Source organism: Aptenodytes patagonicus, chromosome 6 (genome assembly GCF_965638725.1).
Source record: "Aptenodytes patagonicus chromosome 6, bAptPat1.pri.cur, whole genome shotgun sequence".
Classification (NCBI taxonomy): Eukaryota; Metazoa; Chordata; class Aves; order Sphenisciformes; family Spheniscidae; genus Aptenodytes; species Aptenodytes patagonicus.
The window spans coordinates 40315160-40334940 of NC_134954.1; the positions used below are offsets into that span (position 1 = coordinate 40315160).

General features: G+C 39.2%; 1 protein-coding gene across 1 annotated transcript; it reads right to left on the bottom strand.

The window, feature by feature from the left end:
• Positions 1–2467: 2467 nt before the first annotated feature.
• Positions 2468–19565, bottom strand: SLC40A1 (solute carrier family 40 member 1). The gene is made up of 8 exons (XM_076342197.1): positions 19328–19565; positions 18955–19022; positions 14299–14458; positions 13319–13434; positions 12860–12986; positions 9463–9705; positions 6900–7565; positions 2468–5769 (listed from the first exon to the last, which is right to left on the bottom strand). Exons 1-8 carry the CDS (start codon positions 19368–19370, stop codon positions 5450–5452), a joined length of 1743 nt encoding a protein of 580 aa, XP_076198312.1. The 5' UTR covers positions 19371–19565; the 3' UTR covers positions 2468–5449.
• Between the last annotated feature and the right edge of the window lie 216 nt (positions 19566–19781).

The following is a 19781-nucleotide window of genomic DNA, read 5'->3' on the forward strand; positions in this document are numbered from 1 at the left end:
TTTACAAAGGATTAAGAACTCTTAACTCTGTATGTGTGAAAACAGATTGCTCCATCACTCTATACCTAGAATAAGAGTGGAAAGCACATGGTTGCATGCTTCTCTTGTGACCAAATGAAATAAAGTTTAACTAGAAAGAAATACTGACCTGCACAAGGACAAGCTGAAGTATTTGAAAAGGCATTATTGAACAGCGTGCACTTTGTCCATGCACTTTGCAAGCCTTTAAGCAAACATCCTTGTTCAGTTTTTTCTGCCCTTCAGAGTTGCAAAATAGTCTGTCTTACTTAAAGCAGAAGCTAGAGGCATAGTCTTACTCCAGAAATAAAATACTTTTAATCCTACAGTGATTATTACACCATGCCATTAGCAGCACCCACAAGCAGGAAAAAGAACATGTGAGTACAGAGGGCAAGATAATAAGGACTATTACTCTAATACTTACTACTAGCTTCTCTAGTACTAAGTACTTGAGAAAAATATGAATGCAGAGTACAGGCACAATATTTTCCTGGAGGACCTGAAAATAGGTCAATCTTGAGGCAGATAAAGCATTATCATCTCCTCAGTGCTAGATTTAAAAATGCTAGATCTATTAATTGCACTCTTCTCTAGCAGAAACAATCTTTACTCTGAATTATTTCAGGTTTGCTTGTAATCTTGTGTTGTTTCAAAGTTGTGAAGAGCCTATGACTTGGCATTGACTCAGTAATATCTGCTAGTTTTTAATACTAAAAAGCAGTAGAAATTATTATTTTAAAAAAGTCTGGAATTGCCTGTTAATTTCTATTACAAAATGTTTGGTTTCTTTATGAAGCTTTACCTGCAAATTGTGATCCTTTGTAGATTAAGAGTTTAAATATATGCTTTGAAAACTAGTTGTGTAGGAGGCTCTGAAAGAAGCCTCTGTCCAGCGGGAAAGGCGTGTAACACTGACGTGAAAGGATGCAATCTTTGACAGTGATCGCTGAGGGAACACTCAGCCAGCTTACAAAGGAAATGAGCTAGCTCTGCTAACCTGGGACATACACACCAGTTAGTTTTCTCATGAAAGAAACAGAGAATAGTTTAAATTGAAGGGACTGAGTTCACTATCTTTTTCCCTTTATCAAGATTCAATTTTCAATCCCCGTATCATCAGTGCTCAGTTTAAGAAAACTTTTGAAAATACAAGCAATTAAATATTCCAGAGAACAATAGTAAAATATGTAATATGCAACATACGTTGCCTTTCACAGGCAGGGTTGCTTTCTCAACTACCTAGTAAGCAAAGTAGTGCAACAAGCAAGTAAAGAGTGGTAGGTATCTTCAATCATTCTACCTTTGGTTGCTGAGCATTGAATTCCACAGGGTCTTAGGAAACTCAGAACTTTCTGAAATGTGAACACCTGAGTAAAGGAGAACAGCAAAACCATCAAATGGTAAATTGTGAAGGGCCTTCTTCAGTCAAAAACGTCTTCTTTATCCATTAAGTGTACTACGCAATACCATTCACAATTCTTTTTCTTTGTATCTACAGGGGTGGATCAGTGTAACTACATTTTCAAGTCAGTATTCTAACACTTCTGTAAGTTTTAAGTGGCAGTGAAGGAAGTAAACATTCCTAAAAATGAAAGTTGGTAATCTGACTTTAACATTGACATTTTGGTAGCTCCTATTAAAGAGGCACATCACCTACCCTAATGCTACCAATTCTGATACATGCTACAAAGCCTGTAGTTTTAACTCACCACATTCCAATTCCCACATGGGAATAACTAATTATTACAAATAATGATTCTAATTCCCATAGGGGAATAACATGGTAATAACATAACTGGGGACAACCCATCAAGGAGGTATTTTTCTAGGAAAACCTCTCGTTCAAAGAGGAATCAGTTCAGGGAAATCCTAATGAGTGACCACAGCACCCTTCCAAAGATCGATTCATCAAGCAAGCATATCTTACATACATGTAACAAGAAGCAGTCCTGTATAAAATACTCAATTGAAGTACTTTTCAAGACTAAAACCAGAATATTAAAAGTACCACATTTATTTGCGACCACTCTTATGCCTAGCGTTCTCATCTACAGGTTGCTGCTACAGAAGGCCATCATCGCAAATTCAATATGGTAAAAAGATGACTGTGAAGGTAAAATCATTTGCTTTCTGTTGCTCAGCAAGCCCATACACAAAACTGCTGTATCACCAATGCTGGTCCTGGGCTGAGGTTGTAAGACCACAGCTTCAGCTATTGTGTCTTACGTTACCACTGTGGATGGTAAATAAAAACCAGTTCATTAAAGACAGAGCTATAGGGTCACCGAAAGGCTTTTACTACACTTGTTGTTTGCTTCCTCCTCAATGCTATTTGTTTGTGCCCCATGGCAGTTTCCATCCCATTGCTATGGAAAACCTTCATCTACAGGATCCATGTTAAATACAGCATACCAAGATGCCCACAAACTGAGTAATACAGAACAAATAAATTTTTATGCAAATTTATTCATTAGCTTTAACAATAGTAATACATAAATCAATACTATGTCCAGCATAAGGTTGTATAATAAAATATGCTATTCTGGTAAGATTGATTTCTAGTGCGTACATTTTAAGGGCAGTTTTCATCCAAATTGGACACATTTTAAAATAATAAATAAATACAAGGCCAAAAATGCTTACTTAATGAAAGTCCTGCTAAGTAAGACTTCAGGCTCCACATTGCTTCAAAGCACTAGTCAGTACAGGTGTCTGTGTATCTTTGACTTATACACACATGGGTTGTGCTCAAGCAGCATACATTTTCTGACATCTGACTCAGACCAATACATACCAGATTCCCAATTTAGACCTCCTTATTCCTCTTAAAGCTAGCATCCACCTTTCTTCTCTTTTAGGATTGTCTTGCCTTCCAGCTGTGTATCTGCACATATGAATCCTAGCAACATTATGCATACAAAATACAAAGGTCCAGCCCCCTCCCAATACTACTTTTTTTTGGTTTGAGATCCAGACTGCACTATCTAGTGGAACTATTTATGAAACAAATTGCTACTCAACTCAAATAAGACTACATTGCTCTCGGGGATTGGGGGGGGGGGGGGAGACTTTGGGAACAGATGGGAAAATGGTATGCTCCCAGCTCTGTTATTTGTTATGTTTTTGGACTTCTCTAGACTTCAGGAGTACATCCCCTCTGGGATGTCTGGTGCTTAGTGCTACAGCATTAAGCTTTAGGCACGCTGGGTTCTGTAAGCTATAGACAGCCCACGAGAAGCTGCATTTTCAGCTTTGTTTCCCTGATGGCCAGGGAAACAATATTGAGTCCAATATATACAGTGGCATTCAGATGTTCAAAGTGCAGTATAGAGGCATTCACTGACATTTAGACTACCTTTATTTATATTCAGCAATATTAAAATCTGGTCCCAATTTAGATTAGATACACATGAGAACATTTTTGGCAAATCAGAGGTGTTTTATTTACTAGTGTACTTATCACATACTGTATAGGCTATCCTTTGGGCATATTTATCCTATAAATCTAGATAAGCTTGTTTTATTGTCTTCTGACTTTTAAATTCTGCTGATGGCAAAATTCCCTTTTCCTTAAGAGGTTCACTCAGGATTGAGTCACAAATTTTAAAACTACTCTAATTTACATATTTTACTTTATTGTATCAAAACAAAACCCAAAAGCTTGGTCAAAGTATAAACATTTATAAACCTAGTGAAAACATCCCTGAGAAACTTTCAGTAACATAGCAGTAATGATTAGTTTTGGTCCATTAGAGAAGAATTGTTGCATCCAGTTATTGAATAGAGGGCTACAAGTACATTGGTTGTACATTGGTTTCCCATTCATTCACTTTCACTCCTCTTACAAAATATTGTATCTGAGACAAAAGCCACTAGAGGTTTTTTACATTCTATTTAGTTTGATATACAATATAATCATTACAAATTTTAATATGGCTGGCCTAGATTCAGCCCTGGTGTAACGCCTTTAATGTCAATGGAGTTCACACACTTACATTCCAGGGTTGAAGTGTGGTAACACAGATGACTCTGAAGGACAGTACCTAAAATAAAAAAACCTTAAAAGTTATAGACAATACTTTTCACAAGTTGCTGACATATGTTTTTGCATACTAATTTTGCAAACAAACATTTTACAAAAGATTTAAGTCTAGAAGTCATACTGTCATGCCACAGGAAAACTCAAAACACTACCGGGTTCAACTCTACTGAGAAAGCAAAGTGCGTAGAGTCATTTCCACAAAAGTGCACGTACGGTTAATGACTATGGAAGTACTGTGTTAGTACACGTGCAGGGTTAAAAAAACGCAAGAACTTCTTGAAAAAAATCAGAGGGCTGTATCATTCTTCATTGCTCTGAAGTTGCTTTAGAGGGCCACACAGTCCAACATCTCATTGTTTTAGCACTATTTTAGAACAAACTAAGTCAAAACTCACATACATGTAAAGCAGATAAACGCAAGTAATCCACTTTTTGACTTCTTTTGCCTGGAATACTAATAATTTTCCAATATGTCAGGCCTTAATAGGGTTTCTGAAAACAACAGCATTTGAAAATAAACTAAAGCTGCTTGTACTTGGAGGCAAAAACTGTTAGCCCTACACTTTATCTTTCTGTACCAGTACTACTGACCTTAGCACTTTCTGCTACATCAAACCTGAGCAGACCTGTCATTTGCAATTAAAAAAGCCATGCTTTATAATGTTACATCAATAGCTTCTGCTAAAATGAGACTATGTTTTACTTTATGAAGTGCAACAAAAGTGTAATACAATATCTTGTACCTAGCACTTGTCTAATTTGTAAGGAAACATGCAAAAAACCTACAAAGGTGTTTCTGTAAAGTTAAACCAAAACAGATAGAATACTAAAAAGGTATTTTGGAAAAACATCGGAACTTAAGAGTCCACTTCAGGAATCCAAGAAGGATATTTATACAGATTTGAGAAGATAGGGGAGCAGAACTGTTCATGGTAAGGGAAAAAAAAACAGAAAAACCCCACAAAACTAAATACTGTATATCAAGTCATCCTGAAGCAACTAAAAAACCCTCATTTTGCTCAATGAGCACAAGAATTGTTCAGAATTCATGGACAAGTTGAGTATGTATAACCACTGAACAGTATCACTGTGGGAGTCAGCGACAGAAATTCAACATTATTTTTGTGATCAAATACTAGATGTATGACTTGTGGGGATCCTTTTAAACACCAGTTGTCAAGATCCAACTAGGTGGTCCTCTGCCAAACATGAAACATTTTTACAGGGTCACTGTAAGATGAATTTTAGCTCTCTTGGGACAGCTTCCTCAAACAGCTAAGTTATGCGTTCAACTCTAGAGAAACACCTTACACAGTGTCACAAAAGGCAGTATATGTGTTTAACCATGACATTTGTGTAGCAAGTTAGTAAGAGAAGTGGATCCTTTCAGACAGTAGATGTATTACCAGGTGGTAAACTGTCAGAGACTGCTTTGGGATCAGGAGTGCAACAAACAAAAAGTTGTTTTCCCAAGCTTTTTTGGGCAAATCTGAAGTACATTATGTGGCCCATTGCAACAAAAGACACAGAAATAAGCACCAATAAGCCAAAAGCTTCAGGGTTTGGGGCCAAGATGACCATGATGAAGTGCAGCAAATCAAGAAGATAATTCATGGAGTTTTGGACACCATTTATGATGCCTCTTTCCGATTCTACGACGTTTTCTTGGAGCAACTGTGTGACAGTCAAATCAAAGGACCAAAGGCCTACAGGGAGAAAAAACAGTTATCCATACAACAGGTCTTCTCATGGTAAGCTTTCATTACTGGCACAATTCAATTCATACTTGCAAACACTCACTTCTGCCAAAGATGTGCAAGACAAACTAGCCTCTTGTCAGACTAGAATGGATTTCACACTGACAGTCAAGAGCAATTTACTTTCCCTTTACTAATATTTCCTGAAATAATACATACAGCTTGACACATTAACTTGCCTGTCACATCTTGCTTCAACACGTCTATCAAGTTAACAATGTTTTGCTCATCTGTTCCTTACTTAAATAGCTGTTTTACAGCTATTTACAGTGTATTCATGCTAGCTACAATTGCTAAGTTTTGCATAAGATGTTTGCAAAAAAATCAAACACATTTTAAACTATGTGGAATACATAGTAAGTTACAACAGTCTCAGTTGACACTGGCTTCTATGCTGTTTTAGTCTATTAAGTTTGTTTGCAAGATAAACTTTTAAAACAATCATTAATACATGTGAATCAAGTATTTTCTTCCTCCAAAATTCAGCAAAAGCTGCAGAAAGAGCACAAAAATTCTACAGATGAGAATTACTGTTCATTACAGTTAGGTATTTGACTGCCTCTTCTGTTGACAGATACTAATACTACACTAACCAGCAATTCCTCAAAAAATTAAGCTGTCATCCAAATCAACGTTTCTGTTCTAAACCCCTTTGCTGGTCAGAAGTTTAAAGGTCAGACAATTTATTTAATGAATGGATTAATTTAGTGAACCACTAAGTTTGAAGGTTTTCATAGTAGATGTGTTTCCTATTAACAAATGGTTTTATTTGGTTGTGAAAGAAGATCATTTAGAGATGAGCATTCAAAAAAACAAGTTACATTCATCTCCAAATGTGCTAACTTTTCTCCTATTAGTGAGATATGATAGGCAAGAAATTAGTACTGCAGTCTCTGCACTGCTGATACTATTGCAAGATCATTTCATTTTTATGTGAAGTGTAATGCCTTAGAAATGTGATATAACACTTCAACTGTAGCCTACAATTCTAAACTCAAATTTGTACTTAGTTGACAGGCACTGTAATTTCTAGAATTAAAAGCAGTCAATAGATCAGATTTTAAAGACGTAATACTTACCAACTCTAGCAGCAATGACTCCTGCAAACAGGAGACTAACAGAGATTAAAGGCACAGGCTCAGGACTCATCTCTGGGTCGCTGTTAGCAGGAGTAGTAGACCCGTTTAACACGTTGGGCATTCCAGTTGCAAAAACCATTTCAGGCTTATCTTCTGGAGATGCTATAGTAGGTAATGGTTCACTTTCAAACAGCCTGGCACTGATGTCAGCAAATGGGGAAACAGTCAAATCCAGAGGACTTCCAGGCATGAATACAGAGATAGCACACAAGACCAGGCAAGCAAATTGAGCAACTCCAGAAATGAGGCCCGTGCGAACCAGGCCACATTTGTGACGAAGCCAAGTGAAAGCTACTGTTCCCATGATTCCAGTGACTGCTGAGGCACCCATCAGGAGGCTTAGCACAGAGCCACTCAAACCCTGAGTGTATGCATAGCCTGTAGTAATACAATCAAAGCCCAGAACAGTCATATACAGAAATGCAAGACCCATGCCTGCAAGAAACACTGGCTGGTTGTAGTACGCAACCCATCCATCACGAAACGTGATGAAAGGTTCAGCAATCCGGGCAGTGCAGCTGACTTCCTTCTCCTGTTGGGGCTCAAAGCCAGTTACATCTTTTTCAAGAATTAACTGCACTCCTTCAGCAGGTTTCATGTCACTCTCTGTGAACAGAAATGCAACTGTTAGATACACTCCTGCCTAGACAGTGCAGAGTGTAAACTGAAAGGCAATTGTTTGCAGTTAGGAAGTTCACTGCTGCAGAAGTCCATCAGTTAAATTCTGCAACCAACCTTCCTCTGATTACATAAATGTTTTAAAGTGTCCTTAAATCCCACCTGCATAGTAAGATCAAGTGAAGTTTACGCCTATCAATTTAAACTCCTACTTATGTAATTAAGCTGTGGTAGGAGAAAGCGTATTCTGCTTCTTTTCAATAGACTTGTGACCGAATGCTCCATTTCCATAAGGAGATTATTTGCTTAATGAATGCCAATGTTAGTTGGCATTTTAACATAGCTTTGTATGTTTAAATGCACTAACCACAGAAAGCAGGGAATACTTAAACATCTGTCAATCTCTCATGTCATGGCAGAAGAACCAAGGCAGAGATGCTTGCTGAAGCCTACCAAAGCTAAAAGCTTTCAAAACTTGACTTCAAAAAAAACCCCTAAGACCTTGCTTTTCTACAATTCCATTTTCACTCTAATATAGAAGAAAGGCACTTCCACTGGTCACAAACAACAATCCAAAAAAACCCACAGCAGTATTTAAATTAGTAATGTGGACAGAAACTGTACAAATGCTTGGATGCCCGAGCAGTGTTTTCACACTGTCAAGTTTGAAACAAACTCCACATACAGCAAGTGAGACACATGAAGTATTTCTGCAACTTTTAAAAATTCAAGTCTTCTATAGAAATCAGAATACTGCAATAGCAAATATTAAGAGATGTTTCCTACATATTGACATTTCCTAAACACTTCATTCTTCAGGAGCATTCAAAAGCCAGTTCCAAAGCTATAGAGCCTTCTACGCTCTTTATCTTGCTCCCCTATCCTAGGGGACTAGCAGCCTAGTCCAACAGGTTACTGGACCAGACATTACCACAATGGATCTGCTGGCTGGGAAGATGTCTCTTCAGCACTTTTAACAGCAGCCTCCTATCTCACTATATATTGAGCAAAGAACAGACTGCTAGCTAGCTTTTAAAGAAAAAACAGGAATTCTTTATCTTCTTTCTTTAAAGAAAACCACACAGCATGTTGTAGCTGGGAGCCCATAGCTTGAGCTTTCAAGAGTATTCACATACTGCTGTCTTGAAAATGGGAAAATGCTTAAGTTTTGTATTCCAGTATCTGACATGTCAAATACCTCATAACAAAAAGCCTGCTTCTGAAACAATTTTAATTTCTGACATTAAGACTATCTAAAGTAATGTTATAAACAACCTTAAAATTTATTATTAGTCATAGCCATCTACACTGCAAATCCGAGTTGTTCAGCTTGGCCAAGGAAGCAGAGAAGAAGGCCAAAGTAAGTTTTTTTTTTTTTTCCTCCACCATTTCCTGCAGCATATGGAACTCATTGAAGCATGCCAGACTAGAAATATTACCACCTATTCTACAGCCTCCTGAAAGCCTGTTAGTACTACGCAAAAGTAGAGATGACTTTGCAAGAAAAGAGTCCTACACAGGCTGTTTTGCTTGTAGACACTAGAGAGTGAAAGGTTTTGTCAACTAATTAGCTATGGTAAAGGACAGGAGCATTCCTCACAATCAGCCCTTAATAACAGGGCAGACTTGACTCTAAAGGATTAATTAAGAGGAAAGAATTCATTCTTTGGCTGCATTTTATGAGATCTCTCAAATAGCTGCACAAAATATTGTTTCTTAGATTAGAGTCTGATACCTATATCCAAACCCCAAAACCTTCAAGCTATGAGTAGAAAGCTATATAGCCTAAAAGCAGCGTCTGTAGAAGACAAAAGTCAACACTTCAGTTTGACTAATGCAGTGAATATACTGTGAATTTGAACAGTTACTTTTGCGTTTTCAATACCTTTCTTTATGTTCAGCTGTTTCAGTTCCGATTCTTCAACTTTTGCAGATTTGACAGCTAGAGTAGGAGTTTTCTGATAAACCTTCCAGAGCAGCAGATATTCCACACACATCGACATCAGGTTCCAGCCAGAAATGAATCCGCAGCCAATCATCGGGGAGCCAAATGTCATTATCTGACCAACTGCCATTGGAGCCAAGATATTGGTCAACTGATCAATTCTTCTTATTGTGGCATTCATATCTGTCAGAAATGATTTGATGATATGAAATAATTGCTGAACACTTAGTGAAATATGCACCAACATAATTAGGGATTGGACATGTATACACATCAAGCTAAGAAGTCTTGCTCCAACTGTAAGTGGTTTCAGCAGGAGTTAGACTGGTACAGGCACCTTTAGAGTGTTCCAATGTTTAAGTTTATTGGGACCAACCAAGGTGCCTGTAAGCCAAATCCTTACTCCTGCCAGTTGTGCCTGCATGAGATCTTTCAGGTTTCGCATGCTGGGTTTACAGCATGTAAAATGTACTCCTGCAGGTGAAACTATTAGTCATGAGATCAGATTACCCTTACATCCTAGTGACACTATGGACTCCTAAGCCTATCTCTGTAACATTCAAACCCAGCATGCACAACTCTAGACATTAAGAGGAATCTCATATGGTAGAATTAATTCTTGTAAAGGTAAGTTTAGCAACTACTATCTCCCAATACTGGACCCTGTATTTCTTAATCTCCTCCATTTACTTCTAATAACTGGTGACCACAGTACCCACCATGATAGCAGCAGACCTTTGAAATGGCTTTAAATTTCCTTATTGAGTCAGATTGCCTACAACTGCCATCAAACATTCTCAGAACTTACTGAGCAAAGTCCTCACTCCTTTCTGTTCCACACTTTGATGTTTCCAGAAAAACCGAGGAACCCATTCTTAGCATGAATGCATCTTCCATTTGCTGGTAGGGGATGTCTCACCCTCCCCAATCTTACCAGCTTTAGTGTCATTACACCCTCTGGGCTCCTCTAAGTTTCCAATTAACGGTGCCATTGTTCCACCCCTAAAAGTTGCTAGATGCTCAATAGTTTTGCACATCAGGGGTTCAGGCTGCTTAGAAGTACATCTCAAACCCATTTTAGAGTCCTATTATGAAATTAGAGCTTTTGAAGGGCAAGTGAAATGGTATACCAGTATGAAGCTGTTTTTCTGAACCTGCAGAGAATTACTCCTTGCCATTCAAAGAAGTGTTTAGGTTATTCTATTTAGAATTCAAAGTCAATTCAATGTTAACTATTTGACTGATGAGTAAGTTAGATACTTGCATGATATTTGGCTTTAAAAATTCCAAGAACTAAGCTTTGGTTTTTTTGACTTATTTGAGGAAGGCTAATATTTCCACTCAGGAAAGGTGCAAGGACTGAATGGAAAAATTAATCAAGGACAATGAAGAAGCAGCCAAGGCAATTTATTTCCCTATTCCACTCACTTAACTAAGGCTCTTCTTTGAGGAAAGGTAACAGTGCAGAGATGGACAGCAGTATTTGCTGCCAAGTCAATGCTGGCATTTAATTTAAGTTAAGGAATTTCAACAGTCTCCAAATTACATTATGATTGAACACATAACTCTATTCAGCCTGGAAGAGATCCTTTAGATAGATCTGTTGAACTAAGGTGCTTAGTTCAGTGTTTTGTTTTTAATTTAAGTTGCATGAAAATTTAGAGTAACTTCTTGCCTGATTTTTCAGTACAGAATATAAGTGGTCATATAATTCTGTCTGAGATCATGAAGCAGAACAGAGGCAGGACTGCCTCCCATGCAGCAGTTCTCTGCAGGTGTGGTCTGTACATTATGTCATGTGTAGCAAATAGTACAGGGATCAGGGAGATGATTTGCTGAATAAGATCTGACACAAGAAACGTTAATGAGAACCATTAGAACTTTAAGACTTTTACAGATAGATGATATTTTTCTACTTGTGATTCACATGCATAAAGAATGTTATCCTGTACTTCTCTACAAAAGGCATGACCTAGAAAGGCACTGCAAGGTCAAAATAAGAGACTTCAGTGGAAAATTTGTATACTGGGAAATGAAAGCAAGACACTTTTAATGCATCTAATTAAGAGCTAGCCTCTGCTGGATGAGATGGGGAAATAAGATTCCTTCATTGGAGATAAACATCAAGAATAAATCTGCAATACAAGACTGAAATCCCTAAAAGGACTCTGGCATGTAAACTGAACTTTATGGGCCATTTAGGCAGCCCCATAGAAAATTAGAGTCCAGAAGCTGAAATGCTGTCTAGGCCTGGAGGTATCTAAACTCCACAAGTGTCAGACTTAAAACTTGTGTCCCAGAGTTACTTTAGTAACTTTAGTATCAGTTCCTCTATCTGGGAAAGCTTAAGTCCCCTTACAGGCTTGATTCAGAGCCCACGTAGCCTGCACAAGTTCATCATAAAAAAAGCTACTTCCCACACTGCCTGTTAGAATCAGAGCAGCAGCATAGCCAAAGATCAATCATACATCCCTTGGGGTGAATGGCCTTGAGGCTAGGAGTACCCCCCAGCAAAGGAGAGTCAGGTTCCATGCATCTTTGGGGAGGATCCCAAACAATCTCCCACATCAAGTAGTGTCATGACCACCAAACTGCAGTAGAATTTGAATGGAAACTCATTCTCTCTCCTAATAATGCCATGCCACTGTGCAAGAAAGGGGAAAAAGGAAAAATATTTACTAGGTGAAAAAGATTAGGTCTGTAGTCTAATACCAAAGGTATCAGACGTTAAAGGAATACAGAGCTTTCAGTTCCAACTGAAGAAAAGTATTCACAGCTCTGAGCTAGACATATAATGCTAGAGAAGTGCAAGATTTCAGATATGTATGCATGCACAGAATTTCCTACTAGCAATTTCCTGATCCACCTACTTTACTGTTCTGGACTTCATTCTCATGTACCTCTTTCTTTGATCCCTATGTGAGGAGCCCAGTTACACAACAGTTTTCTGTTTCATTCCAGGGACCTAAAAATAAAGTATTGCAACACTTGGCTTTAAGTGCCTGGAAGTTAAATAGCTTTTCTATTAAACACTGGTTATTTGATTTAAGAGTGTGGTATATGTTTATTTGTTCAGCAAGAATAAAGTTTTCCTGACAAAGCTGCAGTAGGACAAAACAAGTTTAGGGATGCCTAACTGAACTGTAATCACAACAGTAATTTCTAATCTCAGTAAGTGTAGTCCAGAGCAGGGAAGAGTAAAATAAAGGCTGCCCTTTTTACCTGCTGTTTTCTCATAATATCTGGAACTCAAAGATGTGCTGACCTCTGTAAAACTCTAGTCTAAAAATCAAGCTTGGAAAGACATTTAAGGTATTAAAAAGGCAACATATTTCACCTGCCAGTTTGCTTCTGTCTTCCCCTGCAACCACAACAATCCAGTCCCTCTGAATTGTGATCGCTGTGGCAGTGCTGGCCAAGTTGGCAATATTTGCTATTGTGATAACCAGGATATAGCACATTGTCTAGAGAAATGGGGGGAAAAAGTTACAACGTGAGATAATTGATGAAGGGAGATCTCCACTCCTACCCTGTCCAACCAGAAAAGACACTTTTACATTTGAATCCATACATTTTAGTGTTATTCTTCACACAGAAGAAGACCAAGTCTACTTTACAATTCCTGACAGAAAACAATCACCTCTGTTTACCCAACTAGCTCAAAGTTCCATTTACCAGTTTTAGCTCACTGGAATGTCTAAACAGTCTAGAGAGAAAAATAAAACTTCATCTGTCTGCCACGCTCCCCCAAGTTTCTTTGTAAGTCAATTCCTTATTAACAAGTTCAAGCACTCACAAGAAGCCATCCATGGTATAACGTCAAAAGCTGTGTCTTAAACAAGAAGACAATCATCAGGATAATACCACACAGGATGACAGATGCATTCTGTACAACCAAGGATGTCTGGGCCACTGTTTTAAAATCAAAACAAAAAGCAACAGTTATGAACATAAGAATGAGCTAACTATAAGCTTAAGGAGGTTATAATCAAGGAACATACACAGATTCTTTAAATATTTTTATTTCCCTATTCTCCCCCCCAAAATATAAGTGGTAAAGCTATACTTCATAGAAGATTTTGAATCTTCCATTGTCTTAGAGAAACAAATTAATGTCTGATGTAACTTTGTAGCTCTTAACAATTTACAGCCCAAGTAGGTCTTTTCTCAATCAAAAACCAAACTGTATCTGTTTAAATGCTGATACTATTTTTAAAGGGGTGAAAACAAGACAAAGTTTGAGTCTCTAAAATTCACCTTCAGCATACCACGGAAGTGATGCTATTTCATAAATTCTTGGAATGTAAAAATGTGTATGAAGAACTTGATGCCATGTTATTTATAAAACAGACTAGAGCATACGTATTTAAAACATGTATAATGCAAATGCAGTGTGTGTTTACACTTAAGTGGAAGATGTTTGTATCTAGACAGAAGACAACAAATAACACGAGTGTGTGTTAGTATCAGACTGTGAAGAACTTGGTCTGTAGTCCTTAAAGTTATGCGCTTTTTACCTTCTGCATTTCTGTGCATCTCTACGTATCGTACCAGTTTAGCTGGAGTAGTGGACATATTGTGACATAAAAATGTTTTCCTCCTGTCTTTGATGCTATCTTTGTATAATCATTACCACTCTGAAACACTATCCTTAAAAAAAAAAACTGAGTGAGCCCCATTCTCATATTTGACTTGAGCAGTTAACTCTTAACAGCTTTATCTTTTTACATTAATTTGATCCATCCTTAAGTAAATAACCTGCTTTAGGCATCTAACCTTTGAGCCTGGAGTTCTTGTCCACCCAGTCTCCAATAATGGCTCCCAGGAGAAGAACTGATCCCGCCACAACCAGTCCATAGACTGCAGTCAGGAGTAAGCTGTTTCCATACAGTTCAACCAGGAATACAGACACAGCAAAATGCCACATACGGTCTCCCTTTAAAAGTAAGAGAGAGTACATACACAACATTACTATTTGCACTTTGCAAGCACACAAGCTATTTTACTAATGCCCTGACAAAAGTCTGTATTAAAATAAAGGTTTGTTACACATGAAGGGGTGGTGTGTGGAATTTTTTTTTTTTTTTGGGGGGGGAGTGTTGTTGGTTTTTTTGGTGGATTTTTTTTTTGGGGGGGGGGGGGGGGGGTGATGACTACATCCTGTCACCATTGATTTTATCCCAGTATCACTAAGACCATCTGTCCTAATCAAGTGCAACATTACAGCTTGTAGTACCACATCAGAAATCTCAGATATTTTCTACTGTATTACAGGACAAAGTTTGTTACCAGTCACATAAAAAAAGCCTCAGAAAGCTTACGTAGATTCTCCAGCACAGATCAAATATTAGCAACAGATTTATTCATTACTGATAATATTTAAATAACTTTTCAAGACAGCAGTTTGCTCTTAGATGATCAAAGCTTAAACACTGCTTTAAAACACAAGGGCCAGTCAAGTCAAAGCAAGTCATAATACAATTCAGCATAGACATGGGTAAATCAAGGAAGGTGGTGTCCTGAATGTTAACTGAAGTTTCTGAAGTCAATGGACTTCAGCTCTTTTTAATAATGTTAAGCATTGGCATATTACTAAGAAGTAGAGTATCAGAGCTAGTTTAACCTATTGTAAACCCATTGCTAGTTCAACCTATTCAGCCTATTGCTAGTTTAACCTAGTGCTTAGAACACAAAATTTTCATGTTCTGATACCACTTACTACAGGTGAAAAAAAAGAAACCCAAGATGCTAAACATGTCCAAGTGAAGTAATTTTCATACTACTCAAAACATTTTTAGGTTTTCTACCAAACAGACCTGTGGCTTGCTATTGAATACATCGAGGTTTTTATGTTGTCACATGATAGGAATCATATCTCACTTTATTTGTAAACATATTGCAAGAAATGCACTACAGAAAATGCTTTATGTAATCAATAACAAAGCAGATGAATAGAAATCATTCATACTATTCTAGGGCACACAGTTTGTTTAATAAAGGTCCCTAATGTTAGTCTTCTATAAACCAAATATAAAACTGTTTTATTCTGCTGCCTTATCTTAAATAAGCAATTGTTATGTGATATAGCAAACAGTACAAATTTCTAAGGACCTCAAATATATCCCCCTTTAGTGTTGGGGGAGGTGTAACATTAAAAACACTTTTAAAAAGCGAAGTCTGCCAAATCTAACGTATCGTGTAACACAGCAACCAAGAGGTACATAAAAAGCATGCTATTTGGAGCGTCAAAATAACCGCAGTTTGATTAAAGTCCTCAATGTAATCCAGACACACTAAAAGAATTCGCCTTTTAATGTTACTGAAGTTCTCTGAAAGAGATTTCTTCAAACATTGTAATGTGTAAACATTCATATTTGTTTCCTTAACCATAGGCAGAAAAATAATTACATCACAACTATGTGGGAACAAAATTTCACCTGTTCAAGGAAAAACTCTGGGTATTTTGTATGTTTTCTAACTAAAACCAATGAAAAAATGCAAATATAAGCCTCAATGCTTCAATGTGCCCTCTCGTATATAATAAACCAATTTTCACTCTCTAGAGACACCTAAAGTCTTCTGCAAAATATGTTCCACTTTTATTCCATAGTTAGGAGAAGTATATAGAAAGTATTCCAGCAATGAAAACACAGGGATATAATTTCCCAAGTCTAGCATTCACTTAAACTTAATATGGCCTGAGGTACCTCTTTACTGAATTTCACTTAAAATACATGCAGGTGGATTAACTAAGTTTCAATTAGCCTGGGTAACTGTTTATTAAGCTAGAAAAATAAGCCAAAAGAGTACTTTCACATTAAAATTTCGTAACAGAAGTTTGGGTTTTTTTCTTTATGCAGAGATGTTTCAGTAACTGAATTCTGACAAGATGAAAAAGGCATTTTAAGAAAAATTTAAGTATGTGAAAGTTGGTGGCAGGCACTACTGTCAGAGTGAAAAACCTGTTTTCACTTGAAACTCACAGGAAGATTCCTTTAACTCCAGTGAGATCATGATTTTGCTATACAATTCATTTAAGGAGCCCGTGAACTCTGTTCAACCTTATCCAACACATTTACCCAGAGTATTTTGATCAGGCCAATCCACACAGATAATTTTTGGGTAACTAAAGCTGTTCCAACCTAGAAGCATGAATTTCTTTCAAGAATTAAAAACCATAAAGAGCAAGCAAAGATAAATTAGCATCACAGAAGAACAATATTAGTGAATTACAGAGGTTTGAAGCAGGTATGTAATTTCAAGCTAAGACCTACTGAAATTTAAATAAACAGTAAACACTGCCTTCAGAAATGAGCAAAGCCTTGATCATATATACTTAATCCCACTTTAAAATGTCTCAAACTGTGTATATTTCAACTCTTTTAAATAAATAACTACAGCTGTTTAGCCTCACCATCCTTTCAAGGATGGTTCTTGCTCTTCTGTCATTATGATTATCCTTATAATCATCTCAGATTGAATGTATACAATCCTATCTCAGAACTGAAGCCCACAAGTCAAGCAGCAGCCAGGCTACTACCTACTGACAGGCCTCCTCAGGTCCGAGTGGCACGGATAAGGCTGGGAAGTTGCAACTGACCTCCCGGCAAGCATTAGGCCTGGCACCAACAAGGAGGACCCAGTTTCATTCTGTTGTTTACTGCCGAGTGATAGACAGCAATGAATTAAAAACATAATGGCAATAGCATAAGGTCTGAGACTCCAGTTCAGCAGTGCAGCCCAGCCTATTAAGATCACTGAGGCCAAGCACACATTCAAACGCTTTACTGAGCAAGAGCCTAAGGCATAGTCTAGACTTTGTTCAAATCTGAACATTTGTGGAGATGTGACACGTTTAATCATTTACAGCTTCTGTCTGTATTTGGGAATGGCTTAGTAACACAGAAACCAAATTAGCGCTCTCAATTACAGCAAAACCACCTTTCTACCGGTTTTGTATTTTGGACGTAGCCATTTTAGAACAAAGATGATATATTACTTTGAGTTCTGAAGATTAAAGTGCTTGTTTATTGTTCCTGTTAGCAAAAACATTCAGACTACAGAACAGTAAAGCTTAGGAGATACAAAAGGTGCAGTCCTGCACCCAGTTCTGTCAAAATAAGCTATATTTCTGTTGTTTCAGCAGGTTTGGTTGGGCTTTTTTGAGTCAAGATTTTCAGCACAAAAGAGAACACATTGGAACAAGGAGCATATACCATTAATACTGCTAAACACCTGAAAAGACATCTTGCAGCCTAATGTTCGTTATGGTGTGCAACATTGTTTTCAAACTCTGCTTTGTCACCTTTACTCACGTACCGAGAGCAGTCCCACTGCCGAGCTTTGAAGCACTCGTCAGGGAGGAGTAAGCAGGGTTGGCCGACTTGCCAGTTAGGCGCTTTGTGGGCATTACTGACAAAAACTGTTGCAGGTAACGACCCTAGCCTCTGAAAAGCCATGAGCCAAACAGAAACATCACCACCCAGCTCCTTCCACAGTATTAACACTTGCTACAATATTGCACTTGTTTCAACAAGCATTTGATACCACTCCAAGCCTTCTCCCATTAACAGAAACATCAGTACGACCTTTCAGGTTAGTGGAAGCGAGGAGCTGCCAGAGTTCGGCATGCGATGTTGTAACTGTATATCAGCCATTTGTTCAATGCTATACAAAGCACACATTAAACCAGTCCAAATCCAGGACTAAAGACAAAACAGGGAATAGTAGGGAGGAAGCTTTCCACTTCTTTTTGAATCAAGCTATTGGATGGAGACTTAGGATTGTATTATAAGATACACATATTCTTAATTTTATTACATGGAATAAAACCAGATTGTCTATTCCTAGTGCATATTTTAAGATTTTTCTACTGTCTTTCAAGTGAGTAAAAACTGGTGCAATAAGTTACTTTAGTACAGAAGGAAAGCATTTCAGAAAACAAACGTTTTGACAGAAAGAGAGACATCTCCTGACACTCTCAACAGGTTTGCTAATGAGTGGCAGCAATGGGTCCATCGTAAACGTTGAATATTTCCCATTAGTGTCCTAAGTATGCAAGTCCTTCAGATACATGTTGCAACCGACTGCCTTTCACTCTGCTAGGGACTATCCTTCATTTCTTTCACTCAGAACTTACTCTATAAGGAGTCTCACTGGTTCTGTAGTTACTTAAAAGCATAAAGAGGTACAGAACCAGGCCCTCAGGAAATCGAGCACTGCACTACGCTGCACTAATGAAAACTGAATCTACTGCAACATATTAATGTAAAGATTATGAAGACTTTTAACAGCAAGGTGTTGTAACGAGACCTCTGTCTTTGTGGTGGCGTGCTATTTCGTGAAGCTTTTTTGGAAAGTACCAATAATGTTCAGGTAAATCATAGCTAGATTAATAAAATCCTACTTCTACCAGGGCAATATTTTACTTACCCAAGTGGACAGTGCATGTCCAAGATAAAGAAGAAACTTTGCAGACGTAAAATAGGCAACCACAGATCCTGAATGAGAAATAAGAAACAAACGCTAAAGGAGATTCGGGCCCCTCCACCACGTTTCGGTACACACCGGGCACCATTCGCTGCCGTGGAGGAACCCAGCGTCGTTTTCAGAGCGAAGCCGCCGCCGGGACACGCCGCGTTTCGGGGCGGCGGCTACCGCGCCGCAGCCCACCACCCGCGGGCAGCACCGCGCGGCAGCCTCGCCGGGGCCTCTCGCCCCCCGCCCCGCTCGCCCGCGCCCACTCCGCGCCCGGCAACCGAGCGAGAGGCGGCCCGGCCGCCTACCGCCGCCGCCGCGCACTGACCGCAGCGCCGCCGCTCGCCCGCCTGCTCCGCTCCCCGCGCCATGCTGGCCCGCTCAGCCTCTGCCAGAGCCCGATGCCGAGAGGAGAGGGGGGACGCGCGGCTTCGCTCCGTGTTGCCTTCCCCGACTTAGCTAGCACTGTAGCTGAAGTCGGAAAGCCTTAGCCTTATGCGCCGCGGGCGGCCGGGGACGCTCCGCCGCGGAGGGGCCGAGCGCCGTGCGACGCCCGGCTCGGTCTACGCTGCCGCAGCTGCCGAAGGCGTCGGGCTCAGCGTCGCGCCGCGCACCGCCCTTTCAAGGCGGCTGCGGGCACCGCCCCACCGGCCCGGCCCGCCCCGAGGGCGGCCCCCGGCCCGGCATCGCCCGCGCCCGGCACAGCCGACAGCCGCGGCCCGCGGCTGCCGCGCAGCCCCCGGGGCCGTGGGGACGCGACGCGCTGGCCTGGCCGGCGGCCT

Coding starts and splice junctions, on each gene's coding strand:
- SLC40A1 (XM_076342197.1), bottom strand. CDS start 19,370: ATGGCGCGGGGAGCGGAGCAGGCGGGCGAGCGGCGGCGCTGCG. Junction 13,435..14,298: donor CAAGAACTCCAGGCTCAAAG/GTTAGATGCCTA, acceptor ATTTTAAAACAG/TGGCCCAGACATCCTTGGTT. Junction 12,987..13,318: donor TATACCATGGATGGCTTCTT/GTGAGTGCTTGA, acceptor CCATTTCTCTAG/ACAATGTGCTATATCCTGGT.